Source organism: Schistocerca nitens, chromosome 11, assembly GCF_023898315.1.
Source record: "Schistocerca nitens isolate TAMUIC-IGC-003100 chromosome 11, iqSchNite1.1, whole genome shotgun sequence".
NCBI classification, from domain to species: Eukaryota; Metazoa; Arthropoda; class Insecta; order Orthoptera; family Acrididae; genus Schistocerca; species Schistocerca nitens.
In genome coordinates, this window is record NC_064624.1 from 21323966 (window position 1) to 21342754 (window position 18789).

Sequence of the window (18789 nt, forward strand, 5' to 3'; positions counted from 1 at the left end):
TGGTTGTTCGAGCAACAGCAGTATATGTCAGTCACTGACGTTGTACAACACGAAATTCAAACTTAAAACATTAGGCCAATTGCTTAGAAACTGGACAGGCTTGGAACTGGACAGATTCCTATTTTATCTACAATTTGTTCAGGATGTTACACAACAACAGCTGGCTGCAGGGATAGATCATTCCTCTGTGAACGAGTGCTTGGTCCCTATCTTTGTGTTACCAAAAAAAGGCAATCAGTAGAGAGAAAGCCTATCGCCTATGCATTAACGTACAAGCAGTAAACAAGGTAACTGCCACTGATACCTACCCTCTACCCCATATCGACGAAACATTGGAGAGATTGGGAAACTGTAGGTATTTTATTACATTTTACATGTATTCTAATTACCACCAAATTCTGATTGCACCAGAATACCTAAAAAAACCATTTGTGGTTCCATGGGGGTTGTGTTTACACATGCCTTTCAGCCTTAGAAATGCGCCTGTCACTTTCCAAAGATTCCATAACTTGTTAATAAGATGATTGAAGCCTACAACATCTTTTGTGTATTTGAATGACATGATAGTTTCAAGGAGTACTGAGGAACATTTGGTGAGATTGAGGTACGTTTTATCAAGGTTACAGCATACACATTTGAATTTAAAAATTTTTTTTCTGCACAATCAAAGGTTAAGTACCAGGGACATATTATCAGTTAAGATGAGGTTAAGACAGATCCACAGCTAACCAAAGCAGTTGAGACTCTTCCAGGCCCACTAACGCTAAGGAAATGCAACTTTTCTTGCCTCCATTAATTATTATCGTCTTTGGCAAAGGATTTTGCTAAGACAGCCAAACGATTAACTAAGTTGTTAAAGTAAGGTGCAGTGCTTCAGCGGACAGAAGGATATGAATAGGCTATGAGGAAACATAAATATGATTTGACAGGTTCACATTATTAATATACTGATTCTGAAAAGCTTTTTAGCCTTTGAACAGACACCTCGAATATGCTATAAGTGCTGTTCTTTGTCAGGAATAATTGCTAGCACTTAAATTCGGAGTCAACTATTGCAGATGTTATTTCTACAGAAGAAAATTCGCTGTGGTCTCTGATTATACTGCTCTTTTATAGAGGCACAGTTTAAAGGACCCCAGTAGTCATTTGACTCGTTGGGCATTAAAACTATCAAAATAGGATTATGACACATGCCAAAAACCAGGCTGTTCATACCTGAATGTTGATGCACTGCGCCATAAGGTCAAAATGATTCATACTGACAATGTTTTAATAGAAGAATTGAGAGATGTACAATGTAACTGGTACAATTATCTTCAACATTTTCTCCCAGTTGATTATATGGCATGCCACATAAATTCCCCTGAGCAACAGAGTCATAATTGCAGAAAGAGTTGCAAGCATGTATAATAGCTCAGTATCATGACAGTTTGCAGGCATGTCATAATGGACAAAAAGCCATGAATGCCAGAATAGACACACAGTATTGATGAGAAGGTAGACAGACTGGTGTTCAGAAGTATATACAAAACTACTTGCCTTGTGGTCAGAGTTCAGTCCCACAATGGACTTAAATTGCCTTGCAAACACTTATAGACGCTACAAACCCATTTCAGAATGTTGCCTTAGACAGTGTCAGACCGTTCCCACAGACCACACAGAATTATTAATATATCCTATCTACCACTGATCTAGATATCTAAGTTTGGTACAAGTTCCAGGCATGACTATAGGAACAGTAATGACTGCCTTTGTAAATACTTAATTTTTATCATTCGGAGGCCCTGATGATATTTTGACTGAACGGAGGACTAATTTAATGTACACCCTGTTTCTACAAGTGTACAAATTACTATGAACCCAAAAATAGAGAAACACTCCTTATCATCCAAAAGCTAATAGCCACCTCCAATGTGTTCATCAAACAGCAGTTAGGATTTTGTCTTACTACATAAACCAATCAATGACTGAGACAGGTAGGTCGCCTATGTAAATTCTGCATAAAATAGTCATATACATGAATCAACTAGGTATACATCCTATGAGGAAGTATATGGATGGCCTATGAGCTCCCCATTTGAACGTGATAAACACCCATCTGCCGTGTATCTGGCAGAAGTTGTCACCTAAAGGCTATCTGGAAGCAGATAAAGCAAAATAAATATAAGCTACCCAAAAACAAGATGAACGAAGTAACAAAGGGACTGTGCTTTCTCAGTGTAAACTTGGGGACTTACTTTTGAGTTGTAACCCCATGATTAAGAAAGGGAAGACTAAGAAATTCATGTCTCAATACGAAATGCCTTATGCCATCACACTAGTGACTTCTGTTTATGCAGATATTCATTTTCTGACCATACAGTGGTAGTATATTCTGACTGGTTACAGCTGTACCATGGTCAAGCTCTGCCACCCTCTGCAGTGTCACTTACTTCAGTTCAAAATGATTTATGACAAGGCACAGGTACTATCATGCAGAAATGCAGGAAAAAAAGGACAAGTTGCTGTCAGCTCATCCTCTGTAAGCCTTGAGAAATAAGCACCCTTATGCCTTGAGGTCATGGGATTGAGGTATCGTTTCTTCGAACGAGTTTTATGTGGTATTTTATTCTGTGTAGGAGTGATTTCACTATGGGACGAAATTTATTTTATTGGTGCTGTTGTGAGTAATAATTCTGTCATTCAGTCAGTCATTTTGACCGGCTAGTGCAAACGAATTGTGCTAGACTATAGAACCAGTCTCCAGTTGAGGCTAGTTGGCCATCTTTCTTCTGGAGTTTTTTTATGCAAGATGCTGCCAAAATTGCTTTCTAAAGTAAGAGTGTGCCTTGCTGTATTATAAGTTGCTGTATATTTACAGTAAAGTAACGAGAGAAGTGATAACGTAAATGATTAAAGTGTGACCAGAAGTAATTGCTTATACAGTGGACACAAGTTTAGAGAGATCAGTAGTTTTATAATAATCAAGTACCAGTAAAAGAGAATGTGAGGGGCTACAATTCAACATCATCAAGAGATTACTATGTTACTCAGTAAAGCTGTAAACCTTCGTATATGTGAGAACCGTACTGTGGTGATACAAGAAATAACTGTTAGTTTTACATTATGTCCACTAGAGACTTTACATCATGTGAAATGGACTTTTTACGAACGCATTTACACTATTGAAAACGAGGTTTACTCAGTACTACATTGTTATAAGATAAGAATTACAGTTTTGAGGTAGAACGATGTTTTACTTAACCAACTCATAAGCAGCACTGAAGTGAAATAGATAATTGGAGACGTTAAGTAACAAAGTCTCTTTCCAGTAGCTAATATTGATCGAATGGTTTCTTTACAGCAATACATATTTATCTTTTGCCAAGTTTCATACGAAAAACACATACAACAAATTTTCACTTATTATCAGATGTCATGCTATTTCCACTTTACTATCAAAATTTACTTTAGAATTCACAGTTATATTGTCCACAATAGGCAAGTAAACTTCTTAATTTAATACATGAAGAGACAAGAGATAAGTGCATTCATTTATATAACAGTTAAGAACCAAATCTGCAACAACCAGGCGACCTCTATATCAAGTGCTTTGAGTTAATACTAAAGACTAATTCATGCAATGAGTACCCTACAGAGATCATGTACTTACACTCGCCTAAAATCTGCAAACCACAGCTATGAAATTACCCAAGACTCTCATAGTATACACTAGTGGGAAGTTATAATGTATAAGACGGTATTATCTAAAAGTTGTGTTAGCGTTTTGTAAACAAAGAATAACTCACACTGCAAGATATTACTAGCAGTCAGGTCAACACATGCATATAGAGCAGCATAAGTTACTGTTTGGCGGGACTTTTGCACGTCAGATGATCTATATTCTTTGTATGTGAAGGATAACACAACAAAAATAAGTCCTGGCCTTCGTAATTTGTGGTAGAATATATAGTACCTCATGTGGATTGATCTGGTGAAACAAGCGATTTATGGTTACGAATTTTGCCATATGCCATTATAGGAAATGTATTACGCCTTTAAAAACTATACTTTCCTCGATCCTCCACCTAATTTCCAATATACTTCAGACGTGAAATCCTGAACATCACAGTTATGTGCATTGTCAGAAGACACTGCTACATGTCGAGACCATAGATCCAGCATGACAAAAATATAGGGTATCAAGGGTAGGTCAGGAGAACGAAAACATAGATAAGTTGAATTATATACTACTTCTGTATCACAAATGACTCAACTTCATTACCAAACAATGATACCTGAGAGGCACTAAAAACACAGAAGGTGTCAAATGTAGTTTCACAGCAATGGTTTGTGAAAGGTAATGTGTAATTATGTCCCATTCTATATGAAGTTAAAGAGACAAACAATTTTCAAACAACAGTAGCATCTTCACTGTCATATGGAGGAATAAGAATTACATACGGTTCTGCAAAGAAGGGTAATTGCAGTGATTGTTGTAATTACACAGTGATGGACTAACTGCTCTTGTCACTGTGACAGTTACCCTAAAAACAGGCATGCCATTCAAAATGTTTCAAATGGCTCTGAGCACTATGGGAGCATCTGAGGTCATCAGTCCCCTCCCCTAGAAATGCTGTGGACATCAGTCCCCTAACTATCCTAAGGACATCACACACAGCCATGCCCGAGGCAAGATTCGAACCTGCGACCATAGTAATCGCGCGGTTCCATACTGAAGCGTCTAGAACCGCTCGGTCACAGCGGCTGGCTGTTCTACATTACTCGTCGCCATTGCGCGAAAGCGGACCTCAGATATTATCTACATCCTCCATTGAATAAAATGTGGCTTCAGCAGTACAAAATCACATTTATCAAGCAGTTCCTGGTTGATGCACCTGGCACCACACCAATTTCAGCCTTGCTCACACCTTCAAGAAGAAATATGAATACTGAAGCCTTTTTCCATTGTGGCCGCCACCAATGTTATCAGTTACACTCATTAATTAAATACTCACCAACCCACAAATTTGTGCATCTGTCCCTCTAGTGATGTGTTTTACCTGCCAGTTAGGCTCTGCTGTTTTGATGACGTGAATGCGAACGCATCTGATGCCCACTATTCCGTTTATGGGAAGATATAGAATGCGTCATGCAATCTGTTCAAATTCTCTGTGCTTCCCCATCTGTCACTAACTAAGAGAGCAGTGGATATGCATACATTACTGATACAGGTTTCTTTTGCGACCCTTTCATATCCACTGATATGTTCCACATTATGCATTCACATGTAGTACACTATAAGGAACTATACAATTGGATACACCCCAGCGCCTTACACACCTAGAAAGTTAATGTACTACTTGTCAGTACTGCATCACTGAGAAAAACTTTAAATGCTTCGACTCTTAACTCATTTACTTACCTCGCGTATCTACAGGCGTTTCTGCTCATTTCACATTCCTTTACCATATTTGGTTTTGACATACTTTTATAGCAGCAGAATAAAATTCTATGGCTTCAAGACACAAATCTTGTATGGCAGCAGCACACACTTTTCGAATCCTACCATTCGTAAGTTCATTACACCTTGATAGGCTAATGAGATGACGAAAAACGTCTGATTCATCTAGAAACAAGCTCCTGCCATTCCTTTTGCTTCCCTTTATGATTAAGTTGCAGTAACTGTAGTGCATGATGTCACCTCTTTTCCTGTTAATGTATTTCTATTTTCCAGTTCATATTGTTATGTTCTGCGATCTGTTTTTATCACCTAATTTAATTAGGACTGGCATGAACCAGTTAGGTCCCTCAACAGTCACAAGACTACAGTCCTAGCCATCATGAGTTTGGACAGTTAATCATGGTTCCCTTCCTAGTTCACCTCCCACTCTCATTGCACCACCCATTATGTTTTAATGCATTACAATTATAAATGTAACCAATACTCTCAATTTTAATTTCGTTACAGATAACTGAAGCTGGTTTGGCCATTTTCCTAACAGCTAAGCCCTCTATTCTTTCTCATAGCTCACCAAGGAAGTTATCACTACTGGTTATGTCTACTGGCTCCCATTTTGACATCCTTGTCCTAAATCTAACATCTCCATATTCATACCAGTTTACATAATGGACACTTCTAAAATGTGGTTTCATTCTCATTAATTTTCAGAAAAGTGGTGATAGAAACTCATTTATTTTCTGAACAAAGTATAGAATTAGCACACTACAGTAAATCATACACATTAGCCAACTGTTGACCTAATTCTGCAACATGCCAGGCTATAACGTCTTCTGTTCTTTCTAAAAGCATGCCAAAAACAACTGGCTGTGAATTCAGTCCCCTCAACATTCAGCCCTGCTCAACATAGATCATCAGTATTTTTTCAAAAGAATAATGATCTTTTAAACTTTTGCAAAGTTTCAAGACAACTAGCACCTGTGAACACACTATAAATACTGCTGATCAATCATCTTGGTACCCTTGGTACCCTGTTGGTACTGTCTCTACATGAGTGCTATCTCTTGCAGCATGCAAGCAGAAACGACCAGACAATGTGTACTACCATCTCTGTCTTTTCACAGATTTAATTCTCCTTCACTGCATTACAAACACTGTTCATCCTGTGAACAAACAGTCACAGTACCACTCCACAATGCTATGCAAGTTTGGTTTAATAGAACTGCATCTGTGTTGAAAACAAATTTGGTACCCCTGATCAGACTGATGATGATCGCTGTGATAAAGCTCCCCAGCGAGCTTCATTCTTTGTTATGCAGTATCATGAAATCCTAGTATCCTGGCATGTGCAGCTCAGTCACAATGAAGACAACTTTTGGTTACCAACTGACAAATCCATAATATAGCCGCTGTGCTAATACTGAAATACTAAGAACTTAAAAACGCGATCCAGCGTGACTTAATAACTGGACACAGGGAACTGTGCAAACTGACTGCTACTTTGGAAGGGACCAAAGCCTTACAGATCTTGTTGTATAACACCCATGCAACACTTGCATGTTAACACTGTGCACACTACCATTTAGCCAAGACTGCAACAGAGCCTCATCCCTAACTTAGTGCAAGCTGAAACCTTCCAGCAAACCATAACTAATAATTCATTTCATGCATCAGTACACATGCAAATGATCTACTCCATCTAGGAATCAACCTTGCTGTATTATTGCACTGCTGCTATTGTACAACTGTCATGATCTACAGATATTTTAAATGTGCAGATATCCCTGCCAATAACTTGCACCAGTGGCAAATTTGAGTGTTATCACCTTCTCTTTCTCTGTCGCCTAACGGTGGACTTTTATTCAATGTTCTTATTATGATGTATCACACCCACCATTAGGTTATTTGCTCATTTAACTTACACACAGAATAGTTTTTAAATTTTTCTTCTAATTTTCCTGAAACACCTTTTGTGCTGGCACCCAATCAACAGCCTGCCTACACTATCAAAAAAATCAAAGACTCACCTTCTGCAAACTATTCATGAATACTAGCTTGGGCAATTGCAAGTTACCATTGACCACGGCATTGCACACATCACTGAGTGGAGTAAGCTGGAATTCCTACATAGAGTGGTTGCCCCAGTGTCATGTATCTTCCAGTCACTGTAGTTGTCCTCAGAATGGTTATATGGATCATATGTAATCCACGATATTGTGAACTATTCAGATCACCAAAACCAGTGGTGCACAAGCAGCAGCTGTTAGCTAATTTTATACTTAAGTGGATTTTGGATCCTGGCGCAATTCAGTCACGACTCTCGTTTATGACTAAGCATTAGGAGATGGGATGCTAATATGTATTAGATTGTTTCCATTGTATAAGTTTGTCATTTTGCGTATTTTGCAACATGGGAGAGCATTAAATTCAACTTAGTTAAGGACCAAACCAATGATATAGGATTTAATAACCAATATCAATTAAGTTAGTTAGTTACGTGTTCCATTGATCAATAGCACGGAAAAACCATTATGATGTGGAACGTGTCAAATGCACAAGAAATGTGCACAGGAAACAAGTTGTTTTTTTTATTTACATTATAGTGTTATACCTAAATATTTCTATTATCTATCCAATTCCCTTAAATGGCACAAAATGCATATAATATATCTCCAGATTTATTTACTCATATTCAAGAATTCACCTATGGTATGGAAGGAGTTGTTAAGGAGTTATGATTTCAATTTGTTTTGAAACTGTTACTGCTGTTTGTCAGACATTTTATTTCATCTGGTAATTTATCGAGAAGTTTTATAGCAGCATATTTTACCCTTTCTGTGTCAAAAATAGGCTAAGTAAAGGATAGTGTAGGTCTTTCTTTTTCTGGTATTGTAATCATGAATGTCACTGTTGATTTTAAACTTGTCCATGTTGTAGAGAAAAAATTTCATTACTGAGTAAATGTACTGTTAAGCAGTTGTAAGAATTCCTAACCTTTTAAACAGATGCCTACAAGATGTGCGACTATGAACCCCGAACATTATTTTAACTACTTTCTTTTGAGCAATGAATACCTTTTGCCTAAGTGTTGAGTTGCCCCAGAATATTATTCTGTATGAGATCAGAGAGTGGAAGTATGCAACGTATGTTAGCTTACTAATTTCTACATCCTCAAAATTGGCAATTATTCTGATTCCAAAAGTTGCTGAACCTAGTTGCTTTCGGAGATCCAAAACACGAATTTTCCAATTAAGATTATCATCTATATGTACACCCAAAAACTTAGTATGCTCTACCCTGGCTACAGAGTTCTTTTGATGTGCTATGTTTATTGAAGGAATTATACTTTTTGCAGCAGAAAATTGGATGTACCGTATATTTTCATAGTTCAGAGGAAACCCTTTCACAGAAAACCAATTAATAACTTTTCAAAGGACCTAATTTGTATCATTTTCTATTGGGCTTTCCTTTACTGGATTAATAATTATGCTTGTATCACCAGCAAACAGTGTCAGTTCAACATCTTGTTTCACATAAAAAAGGAGGTCATTCACATATATCAAGAACAGGAGGAGACCCATGATCAAACCTTGTGGAACAATTAATGTAATTTCACTCCAGTTAGATGAGGTGGCAAACTCCTTCTAATCACTAGAAGCATACAAAGAGGCTTTTTGCTTCCTGTTCTGTAGATATGACTTAAACCACTCATATGCTTTTCGATTTATACCATAGAATTGTAATTTCTCTAACATAATGTCATGGTTCACACAATCAAATGCTTTGGATAAGTCACAGAATATTCCTACTGGTGACATTTCACTATTTAAACACTCTATTATGTAGACAGTGAAATTGCATATTGCTGTCTCAGTGGAACAGCATTTCTGAAATTTAAACTGTGATTTACTAATTATCCCATTACTGTTGAGATGGCTAACCACTCTTGAGTACATTACTTTCTCAAAGATTTTTGAAAATGCTGTAAGCTAGGATACTGGCCTGTAATTATTGACATCTGTGGTTTCCTCCTTTTTGTAAGAGAGGCCTGACAATGGATATATTTTAACCTGTCTGGAAAAATTCCCGGAGTCAGTGATGCATTACATATGTGACTCACAATATCAGCTGTAATTGCTCCAAATTGTTTTGGTGTCATCTACTCCAACAGAACATTTATTTTTCAAAGATTTAATAATTTTCCTTATTTCACAAGAGGTTGTTAGATGAAACCTAATCTGACTAAAATTTTTCAAAACTGACTCAACATGTGCTGCCTGGCTTTTTCTTTTGAACTATTCTCACCAATTTTTTCTCTTACACTTAAGAAGTTATTGTTAAATACATTGGCTACCTGTGTAATGTTGGTTAAGATGGTCTCATTCTCTTTAACAGTAATACTACCTACCCCAGTGGTTAGTTTTCCTGCCTCCCTTCTAACATTCCATATTGATTTGATTTGATTGCTGGAGTTGTTAATTTGTTCTCTAACATATATATTTCTTGATTTCCTTACAACTTTTCTCAGTGTGTTACAATAATTTTTATAGTGTAAAACTACTACTTGCTCTCACATACAGTTTTCTTTTTCTTTATGAAGACACATTAATACCTACAATAACCCAAGGTTTCTTTGAAAAGATTGTGGTGTTACATTTAGTAATTTTCTTTGGAAAACAATGTTCAAAAAGGGATATAAATTTATTAGGAAATATGTTGCATTTATCATTAGCATTTGGCTCATTATATATATCTTCCCAGTTTACATTTCCTAAACTTTCTCTGAAGTGATCTATAGATTCCGGGTTGAGCACTTTTACTTAATGGTTTCTGAAGTGTACACCCTGTTATGTTTTGTAAGTTAATCAGTTGTGCATCATGGTCAGATAATCCATTTATCACAGGGAAAGCATGTGTTTGTTCTACATCCTCTTGCTGTACAAACACATTATCTATTAGAGTATTACTGTCCTGAGCTATACGTGTAGGGACACTGATCACTGATTGTAAGTTATATGTTGTTAACAACACTTCTAGTTCACTTTTCCTATCAGAATTGCTTGGAAAGTTAACAATGAAATCACCCCAGATTAGTAACTTCTTTTTGTCTGACAGACAGCATAATAGGGAGTCAAACTTTTTTTATGAATAGCTCCCAATCTCCTAGTGGAAACCTGTACACTGTTGCTAATATCAACATTATCTAGCTGAAGTTCACATGCACAAACCTCAAAGTGCTGATCAACACAAAATTTGCTCACTTCAACAGTTCTGTATTTATACCCTTGTTTTATGAAAATGGCAACTTACCAGATCTACAAGTGTAAGATGCTAAATGATACCCATTTATACTGGTATTTTCCATCCCCACAGTTACATGATGCCGAGACAGACAAAGTATATCAATCTCATTCTTATTTTCGAGATCATCCAAATACATTATCAGCTCATCTACTTTTTTTTATTCCTCTGATATTTTGGTGAAGTAAGTTGATATCGTCCTTAGCTTTATCCTGATTTGCTGTGCATGAAGTTTCTTTTCTTCTATTTTCCTTGGTTGTTGTCTGTCTGGAAATTGACTTTAACCTAAAAAAAACCTGTCTGCCTTGGCCCCAATAACCACAGGGATCACCCCTTGTGTGACTGTGGCCTCCCTTACAGTATCTGCTAATAGAGAAGCTAACTTATCTTCCCCCTTCCTAATAAGGTGCAGGCCATGTGTAGTGTGGACCCACCTACCAATAGCATCAACTGGACCAACACTCATGTGAGACTTTGCTGGTGTCTCGAGCATCCTGTTCAGTTCAGTGTTAACACGCTATACCCAGGGCTGATCATGGCGCTGAAAGACCTCCAAAAACCCAACATCTGTGCGCCCAGTTTCTGCTCCTATTTTATCCAGGTCACTCCTAATACTATACCCTGGATTCATAGCCAGGCTGCTTATTGCTCCCCTAACTATAATTACCTGATTTTCCTTCTCAAAGTCCTTGTGTAGCTGACATAAGTTTTCTGTCGCCTGGCTAAGGCTAGCACTTGGTTTCACAAAACTTGTGACCTGGTACTCTGTCCCTAATTTCTCCTGAAGCTGTTGGCCCACACCCCTCCCATGACTGCTACCTATAAGCAGAATTTTTCTTTTCCTATTCTGGTTTGATCCTGACCTGTCTTTTTCTTTAAGCTAATATTCTGCTTCAACCTACATTCAACTAAATCTGAATGAGGCCCTTCCTCCACTACTTCAGATAGCAAGCCAAACTGATTTCCTAACAGAATTTTATAAGTTTTATCAATTGCTTCCCTTTCTGCCCTTTGTTTGCTACCTTTTACCAGCGCCCAGAGTCCTTTTCCTCCCTTAGCATACATAATTCCAAATTCGCGATTTCTAATTCAGCCTTAAGGTCACAAATCTTTGCAGCCTGTTCTGCGATTTTTCTGTCCTTTCTATGTAACCTACACTGACATGGAAGAGCCTCATTATCTATCCTTGTTTCCTCTCCGCTACACTCTCCCCAATGAAACCACAACCTACAGTCTATACAGAACACCCCCTCTTTCAAATTTCTACACCACCACACTTGTCACACATGGTTTGATAGTAAAACTTAACACAAAAGCAGAAAATAACTTCAACAGCAGAATAGTTTAACCTGTGCTAGTATGTAACTAAACACTAATGTAAACAAACTTATAAACTTGGCTCAGAAACTTTTAATCAACCACACAAATTGTGGATGAGACACGAATTAATTTAACTTTGAAGAGCTAAGTCTAGTCAAAAACAAATATCTACACTCGTACGAAATTTACGTCAAAATATGTAAACAAAAACGCAACTGCCGGCCTTTACAAAATATTTCCTTTTCGATGTAATTACGTTTAGAAAAGCAAAACCTTCAATACATAGATTAGATAAGAAGTAAATGCATCAGTCTAAAATGAATTATTAACTAAACTAGCTCTTATTTCAATATTAATCGCTTAACTTAATGAGAGCTTCATACACACACATATGCCTGGCTACAGGGCTGTCAACCTAAGTACATTAAATAAGATTTAATACAACAATGAAAGTGTTACAGTTGTCTTAATGAGATTAGTTTATTATGGATATATAATCAGTTTGTTATGTATCCTTCAATAACTTTGTAATTTTAACTTTTATACTACAAACTGCAGAGATTATAGGAAAAGTAATAAATCTAATTAATATTACTGAGCTAGACCTGCTTTTATATGGAAATAACCAGATAGCCTCCGATGATGCACCCATTTGATGCAGTGTTACAGCCTTTCATGATCTGCAAGGCTAGACCTTCACAACTGGTAACAACATTTGCTGGCCCCAATGTTGTCATTCTGAACCACAATACTCCATCATTGCCCACTGGCATCACCATTGCAAAAGCTTAGAGACTGCCCAGCTGATGCATCTTGGCAGCCCTCATACTGTCCCTGCTGGCTCAGTACATGGTCAGCACACCTGTTGCCTCGGCACCACCACACCACTGTATCAGTGCATCATTTCAGTTGGCTGTGTATATTTCTACAATAGCCAAAATTATTTCTACACTAGCCAAAATTATTTCTACACTAGCCAAAATTGGCCAATTCGAACTCTAAATTAATGTACTATTATTTGTCACTTCTTAAATACTTTGAGTTTTCTATTCCTGTCCACTTTTTTTACTACATTTTGAAAATTGTTTCCCCTATTAGAACGTTGCATCCCTTAGCAAGAGCCACCGGTCCAAAGGAGCATTTTCCAACATCAAACTACTACTTTTGTAATTTTGAAATAATTAGCCTGCTGCTATGGAGGGGGAGTGAAGTGTGTGTGGTAGATTGATAGACCGAGTGGGGAACACTTTATGAAATATGTTTCACTTCAGAGCTGTGGCTAGTCAGGGGCTAGTTCTGTATCTGTTACCGCTGTATATACCTTGTTCACATTCATACAATTCTGACAGTGAGAATACTGATGGGGAGACATTTCCAAGAAGCATTCTTAGTGAGGAAAAACCTAGAAAACAATACAGCAACCAATCAGACCGCTGTTAATGGTCACATGGGGCCATAGAGCATAGCCGGGATCAATTTGGCTCAGTATTGGCAGCCAGCTTTCAGTCTGATCAGAGGTGTGCTTCTATCCCACTCTCCAGCACTATGCCCCTTAGTCTGTTAGTGGCCTTAGAAGCAAAGTTCTGATGTAAATACTAGTCAGTTGTTTTAAAGTACTCCTCATTGTTGTTTTTTCTTAAACAATGTGCTTGATTACCCTTACTCTTGGATCAACAACCTACGACGGACTTGTCCTTGACAATTCTTATACGACAGTTTATTATGTAGTGATTAGCTTAGGTTATTATTTTAATAGGTGCAGTTACACTCTTTAATTTATGGGTATGTACCGTGTTTATGTAGACTCAGTTCTTTGGGTGGTTTTCCACACAACCACTGAATATGGTTATTTTCTGCTTACATCTTGTGTACCAGAGAAACACCATATGACCCATCCTTAGCTGATGCCTATAGATATTCAGTCCATATTGTGTACCTTTTTTAACATGTTACTACAAATTTTACAGTTTCTTAGAGATTCATAATATGTATAGTCGCCACACTTTGTAGTACATTTTCAGATTCATCAGAATATAAGGCTATTGTCCAGAAACCCGGTTTTTCTTTCCTTTTATTGAAAATAATATTTAATACAAATGTATGTGGATGTTGGCTATTATGAATAACCCATACAGCAGTTGTGGATGTCCTATCATGAGAAAGATGAAATACAATGTAATCATATCACTACAAAGTGTCACAGCTAAAGTGTAGCAACACAGAACAGTGCCAATCACTTAATTATAACTATCTCCCATTGTTACACATATGATGAAACATACTAAACCACTTTCAACAATAACAAATAGGTAGGAAATCAAAATTAAAAACAATTGTTCTGAAATTAAAACTGAAGCGTAAGTGCAATTTTCCAAAAACCTCATGTATATTTACACAAGTTAAGAAAAATTCCCACAATGGAAACATCTTTGAATATATCACAAGAAATATTTAGTGCTCACGTTCTGAGCTCTCCCAAGTGTTGTTCTTGTGTATACAAATAACTGGAATGAAATCATAACACCTAATGCTTGTTTACCTATTTCATTTTTTTGTAGAACTTACGCAGTATTAAATGCTGAAGAAATAATTAAGAGCTTTGGTGGATAACATTAACCTATATCATCTCTGAATCATGTACAGAGCTTTGTGAAACAAAAATTTTTCACAAAAAATATAGCTATTGTGCACTAGTGCAAATGGCAACCAAGCATGATGAATTTCTTAGATTACACATTTCCGCATCTGACCCATTTACATGAAGATGCACTGATGGGCAAAAATGTCATGAACACTGTTCATGAGGAGAATGAACGCCACGTATGCACATGATGCGGTAAACAGATTACAAGTGTATAAGCAGACCAGAAGTTTACAAAGAATTGTTCTATCAATAAGATGGGCTGCGAACACGTAAATTTAATGATGTAAGTGACTTTAGCAAAGGGCAAATTACAGTGGCATTGCAGTTGGGAACTAGCACCTCAAAAGTGGTGATGTTGGTACAATGGATTTATGCTACTATTGTGAACATCTGTGGAAAGTGGCTGAAAGGTGATAAATCCATAACCTTATGAAAAGAAGTAATACATCTGTACTTCATCACAAATCTAGGAGGTAAGAAGCTTGCCTGCTCTGTAGAGCTGGACATGTGGCAATATATGCCATATCTAATGACATAAAACAATGCTGGAGCAGCCATACACGTGTTTGAACCCACAGTTCAATGTACATTGTTGAATGTGTGGCTCTGGAACATATGGTCACTGTATGTTTCCATACCGATAATTGTCCATGTCACATGTGCAGAACGACTTCACATTGGTCTGCGTAGCATGGTAACTAACACTGATGTCTTGACCATACCATTTAGCTGATCTGAACGTGTGGAATACAAGTGGTGCAACATACACCCAGAAACATGTAAATGATGTGTCGAGTCCATATCATGTAGAATTGTCAAAGTACTGTATTCCAAAGGTGGACAAGCATGCTATTAAGCAGGTTCCTGTATTTGTTGTTATGTTTACTATTCCAGGATTAGTACGAACTGAACATAAATGCACACACTATTAACGACACACCAAATTTCTTCAGAAAACATCTGAGTAAAATAATTTTTATAATCATGTTTCTCCAGTATTGAGTTTACTAGCCGGAATGAAGCAAGTGCCATGATTATATTTTTACTGTCACTGTTTCTAAAATACAGAGTTACAAGTACTACATGATGACTTTGTTTGAAATAATAAGCAGCAAGTCATGACATTTCCTTGGCTTTATACTGAATATTGCAAGATACTTATGATTACTGACAAATGTAAGGATTTATAACAAATCACAATCTTCTTGTCGCAAGATCGATAGGAAAAAGGAGCAGTGCTAATGACAGAAACACATTTGATTCATGTTTCTGGAGTATTTGGTAATACCATTTCTTGACATCTGAAGCTACAGATATGAATTTTTTTGTCACATTATCTGTTAGCACTCTATAGTACACATCATTGCAAGTTTTTTCACAATTCTACGAGATTTTAATGTTATTTCACAGAAAGTACAATTTATTGTCCCCTGGTACATACGTTATTTTATAGGCCTTGAGGGTACCAACCACGAAAACCTAATTGTGTAAACTAACACATACTTACAGTTTCTTTCTGATGTGAAGTAATGCATGTGTCTTGAGAGTATCCAAGTAAGTGAAACTTCTGTCACAGATACCACATTTGTGAGGTCAACTTCCAGTGTGTTCAAATGCATGTGTCTTGAGATCACCTGATGTAGCAAAAGATTTCCTACAGATCTCACATTTGTGAGGTTTCTTTCCAGTGTGAATTAACATGTGTTTCTTAAGATTGCCTATGATAGTAAAAGATTTCCCACAAATCTCACATTTATGAGGTTTGATTCCAGTGTGAATTAGTGTGTGTATTTTGAGATAGCTTGACTTGGCAAAACATTTCCCACAAAACTGACATTTATGTGGTTTGATTCCAGTGTGAATGAATGTGTGTACCTTGAGATCGCTTGACATGGCAAAACATTTCCCACAAATCTCACATTTGTGAGGTTTCTTTCCAGTGTGAAAGAATACATGTCTGTTGAGCTCGTCTTTCATAGCAAAAGATTTCCCACACATCTCACATTTGTGAGGTTTCTTTCCAGTGTGAATTAATACATGTCTGTTAAGATTGCTTAATGTAGGAAAATATTTCCCACAAATCTCACATTTAAGAATTTTCTTTCTAGTGTGAAATAATGTATGTGTCTTGAGATAGTGTGCCCTAGCAAAAGATTTCCCACAAATCTCACATTTGTGCGGTTTCTTTCCAGTGTGAATTAATACGTGATTTCTGAGATGTCCTGACATAGTGAAAGATTTCCCACAAATGTCACATTTGTGTGGTTTCTTTCCAGTGTGAATTAAACTGTGATTCTTGAGAACGCCTGACCCAGCAAAAGATTTCCCACAAATCTCACATTTGTGAAGTTTCTTTCCAGTGTGAAGCAATGTGTGCGTTTTGAGATGGTTTGGCCTAGCAAAAGATTCCCCACACATCACACATTTGTGAGGTTTCTGTCGAGTGTGAATTAATGTGTGAGCCTTTAGATAACGTGACTGGGCAAACCATTTGAAACAAATATCACATTTGTGAAGTCTCTTCCCAGTATGAATGTAAACATGTCTCTTGAGATCATATGACCTAGCAAACAATTTGCCACAAATACCACATCTGTGAGTTCTGTTTGCAGTAAGTAGATCAGCCTGGGCACTGACGTTAACAGCTATAGACAAAGTTCCATAATTACTTGTTTTCTCTCTATCATTTGTCATATGTGTGTTACACATGTCATTAGAGGGTTTCTTTGAATCTTTCCAAGTTTCCTTACATGAAGACTGCTCATTGTGTTCTGTGACAGAAACTTCTCCCTCGCTATCCAACAAGTTAGTGGTTTCATGCTCATCACTATGTCCATATTTTTCATGACTGTCAGCAGTTAAAACTTGACAATTCTCACTCATTCTCATATGCTTTTTCAAGACAACATTACTATGAAATACCTCACCACACCACTTACAAACATACGAAGGTGGTTGCGTTCCATCAATGTGCATAAACACATGCATTATGAGTCCGTATTTTGAAGAAAAGCTCTGGTGGCAGAGATTACAGCTATATACATGTAATTCCTTTTCCCTCGTACTACAGTCATATTGGGTGGCAACTGAGCATTCCTTATCAATTGTCACATCTTCTGTATTGGTACTGAACCCATGTGTTGACTTCTCCATGTCTATCACCAACTCATCCTGGACCAGTCTATGGTGACAAGTTTCTTCACATGATATGCTACAACTTCCACCAGTAGTCTGAGTAAATCTGAAGAGTGAGGAGGATAATGTTAAATATTGAGATTTACAACAAAGAAACAATATTTGAGTGACCATAAATCTAGTACTATAGGCCACAAGTCCTAAAAGTGCATAAGAATTTACATATTCAGTAACTGTTACTGATTTAAAATTATAATATTCCACCAGAAGCAAAGAACTGATGAGGTAAAAGTGGTTTAAAACGAAAATAACCAGAGGAAATTCAATAATGATTATTCTGAGTCACTGCCGATTTGATCTGAAATCTTTAGATGAGAACTAAAATACTTCACTTTCACATGTTACAATCTTTTTAAAATACAGTGCTACAAGTCAATAGTCTACAACAATCTATTAAATGTATCAAAAATGTATCAGTTACATGTTTTAATTCAAAATTTTTAAGTTCAAGGTATTACAGATTTATTTAAGAGAAATAATTTGTAAATGTTCTCTTCCATTATGTAAGCTCTGTAAGTGCATTCTCTTTGTTTCGCCAACATTTTCACCTCTAGAAATGGTATATTTATTTCACTTGGTAAACAATTGCATTCTCTTTGTTTCGCCAACATTTTCACCTCTAGAAATGGTATATTTATTTCACTTGGTAAACAATTTATTTTGTTTCATTCCAAATAAATCAATTAATAGTGCAAGCATCAATATTTTCATTAGTTCTCTACCATGGATGAAGATCAGCTGGACAATGACTGTTCATGAACAAAAATCAATGTGACATCAATCAAGGGAATAAATTTGCATACTGATGAATGAATGTGAATGCCACACTTGCAGATGGGTTTAATCTAAAACTGTTTTTGGCACTGAATCTTGTATGAAGCCTTTCACA

At 36.8% G+C, this 18789-nt stretch overlaps 1 protein-coding gene across 5 annotated transcripts in view; it reads right to left on the reverse strand.

The window, feature by feature from the left end:
• Nucleotides 1-15938: 15938 nt before the first annotated feature.
• LOC126213094 (zinc finger protein 729-like) overlaps nucleotides 15939-18789 on the reverse strand; it is a 109217-nt gene continuing 106366 nt past the window's right edge. For all 5 annotated transcript variants that reach the window (XM_049940697.1, XM_049940693.1, XM_049940696.1 and 2 more), the window contains one exon: nucleotides 15939-17946. In XM_049940697.1, coding sequence (XP_049796654.1) covers nucleotides 16299-17946 — 1648 coding nt within the window. In that variant the 3' untranslated portion in view covers nucleotides 15939-16298. The remainder of the gene's footprint in view (nucleotides 17947-18789) is intronic.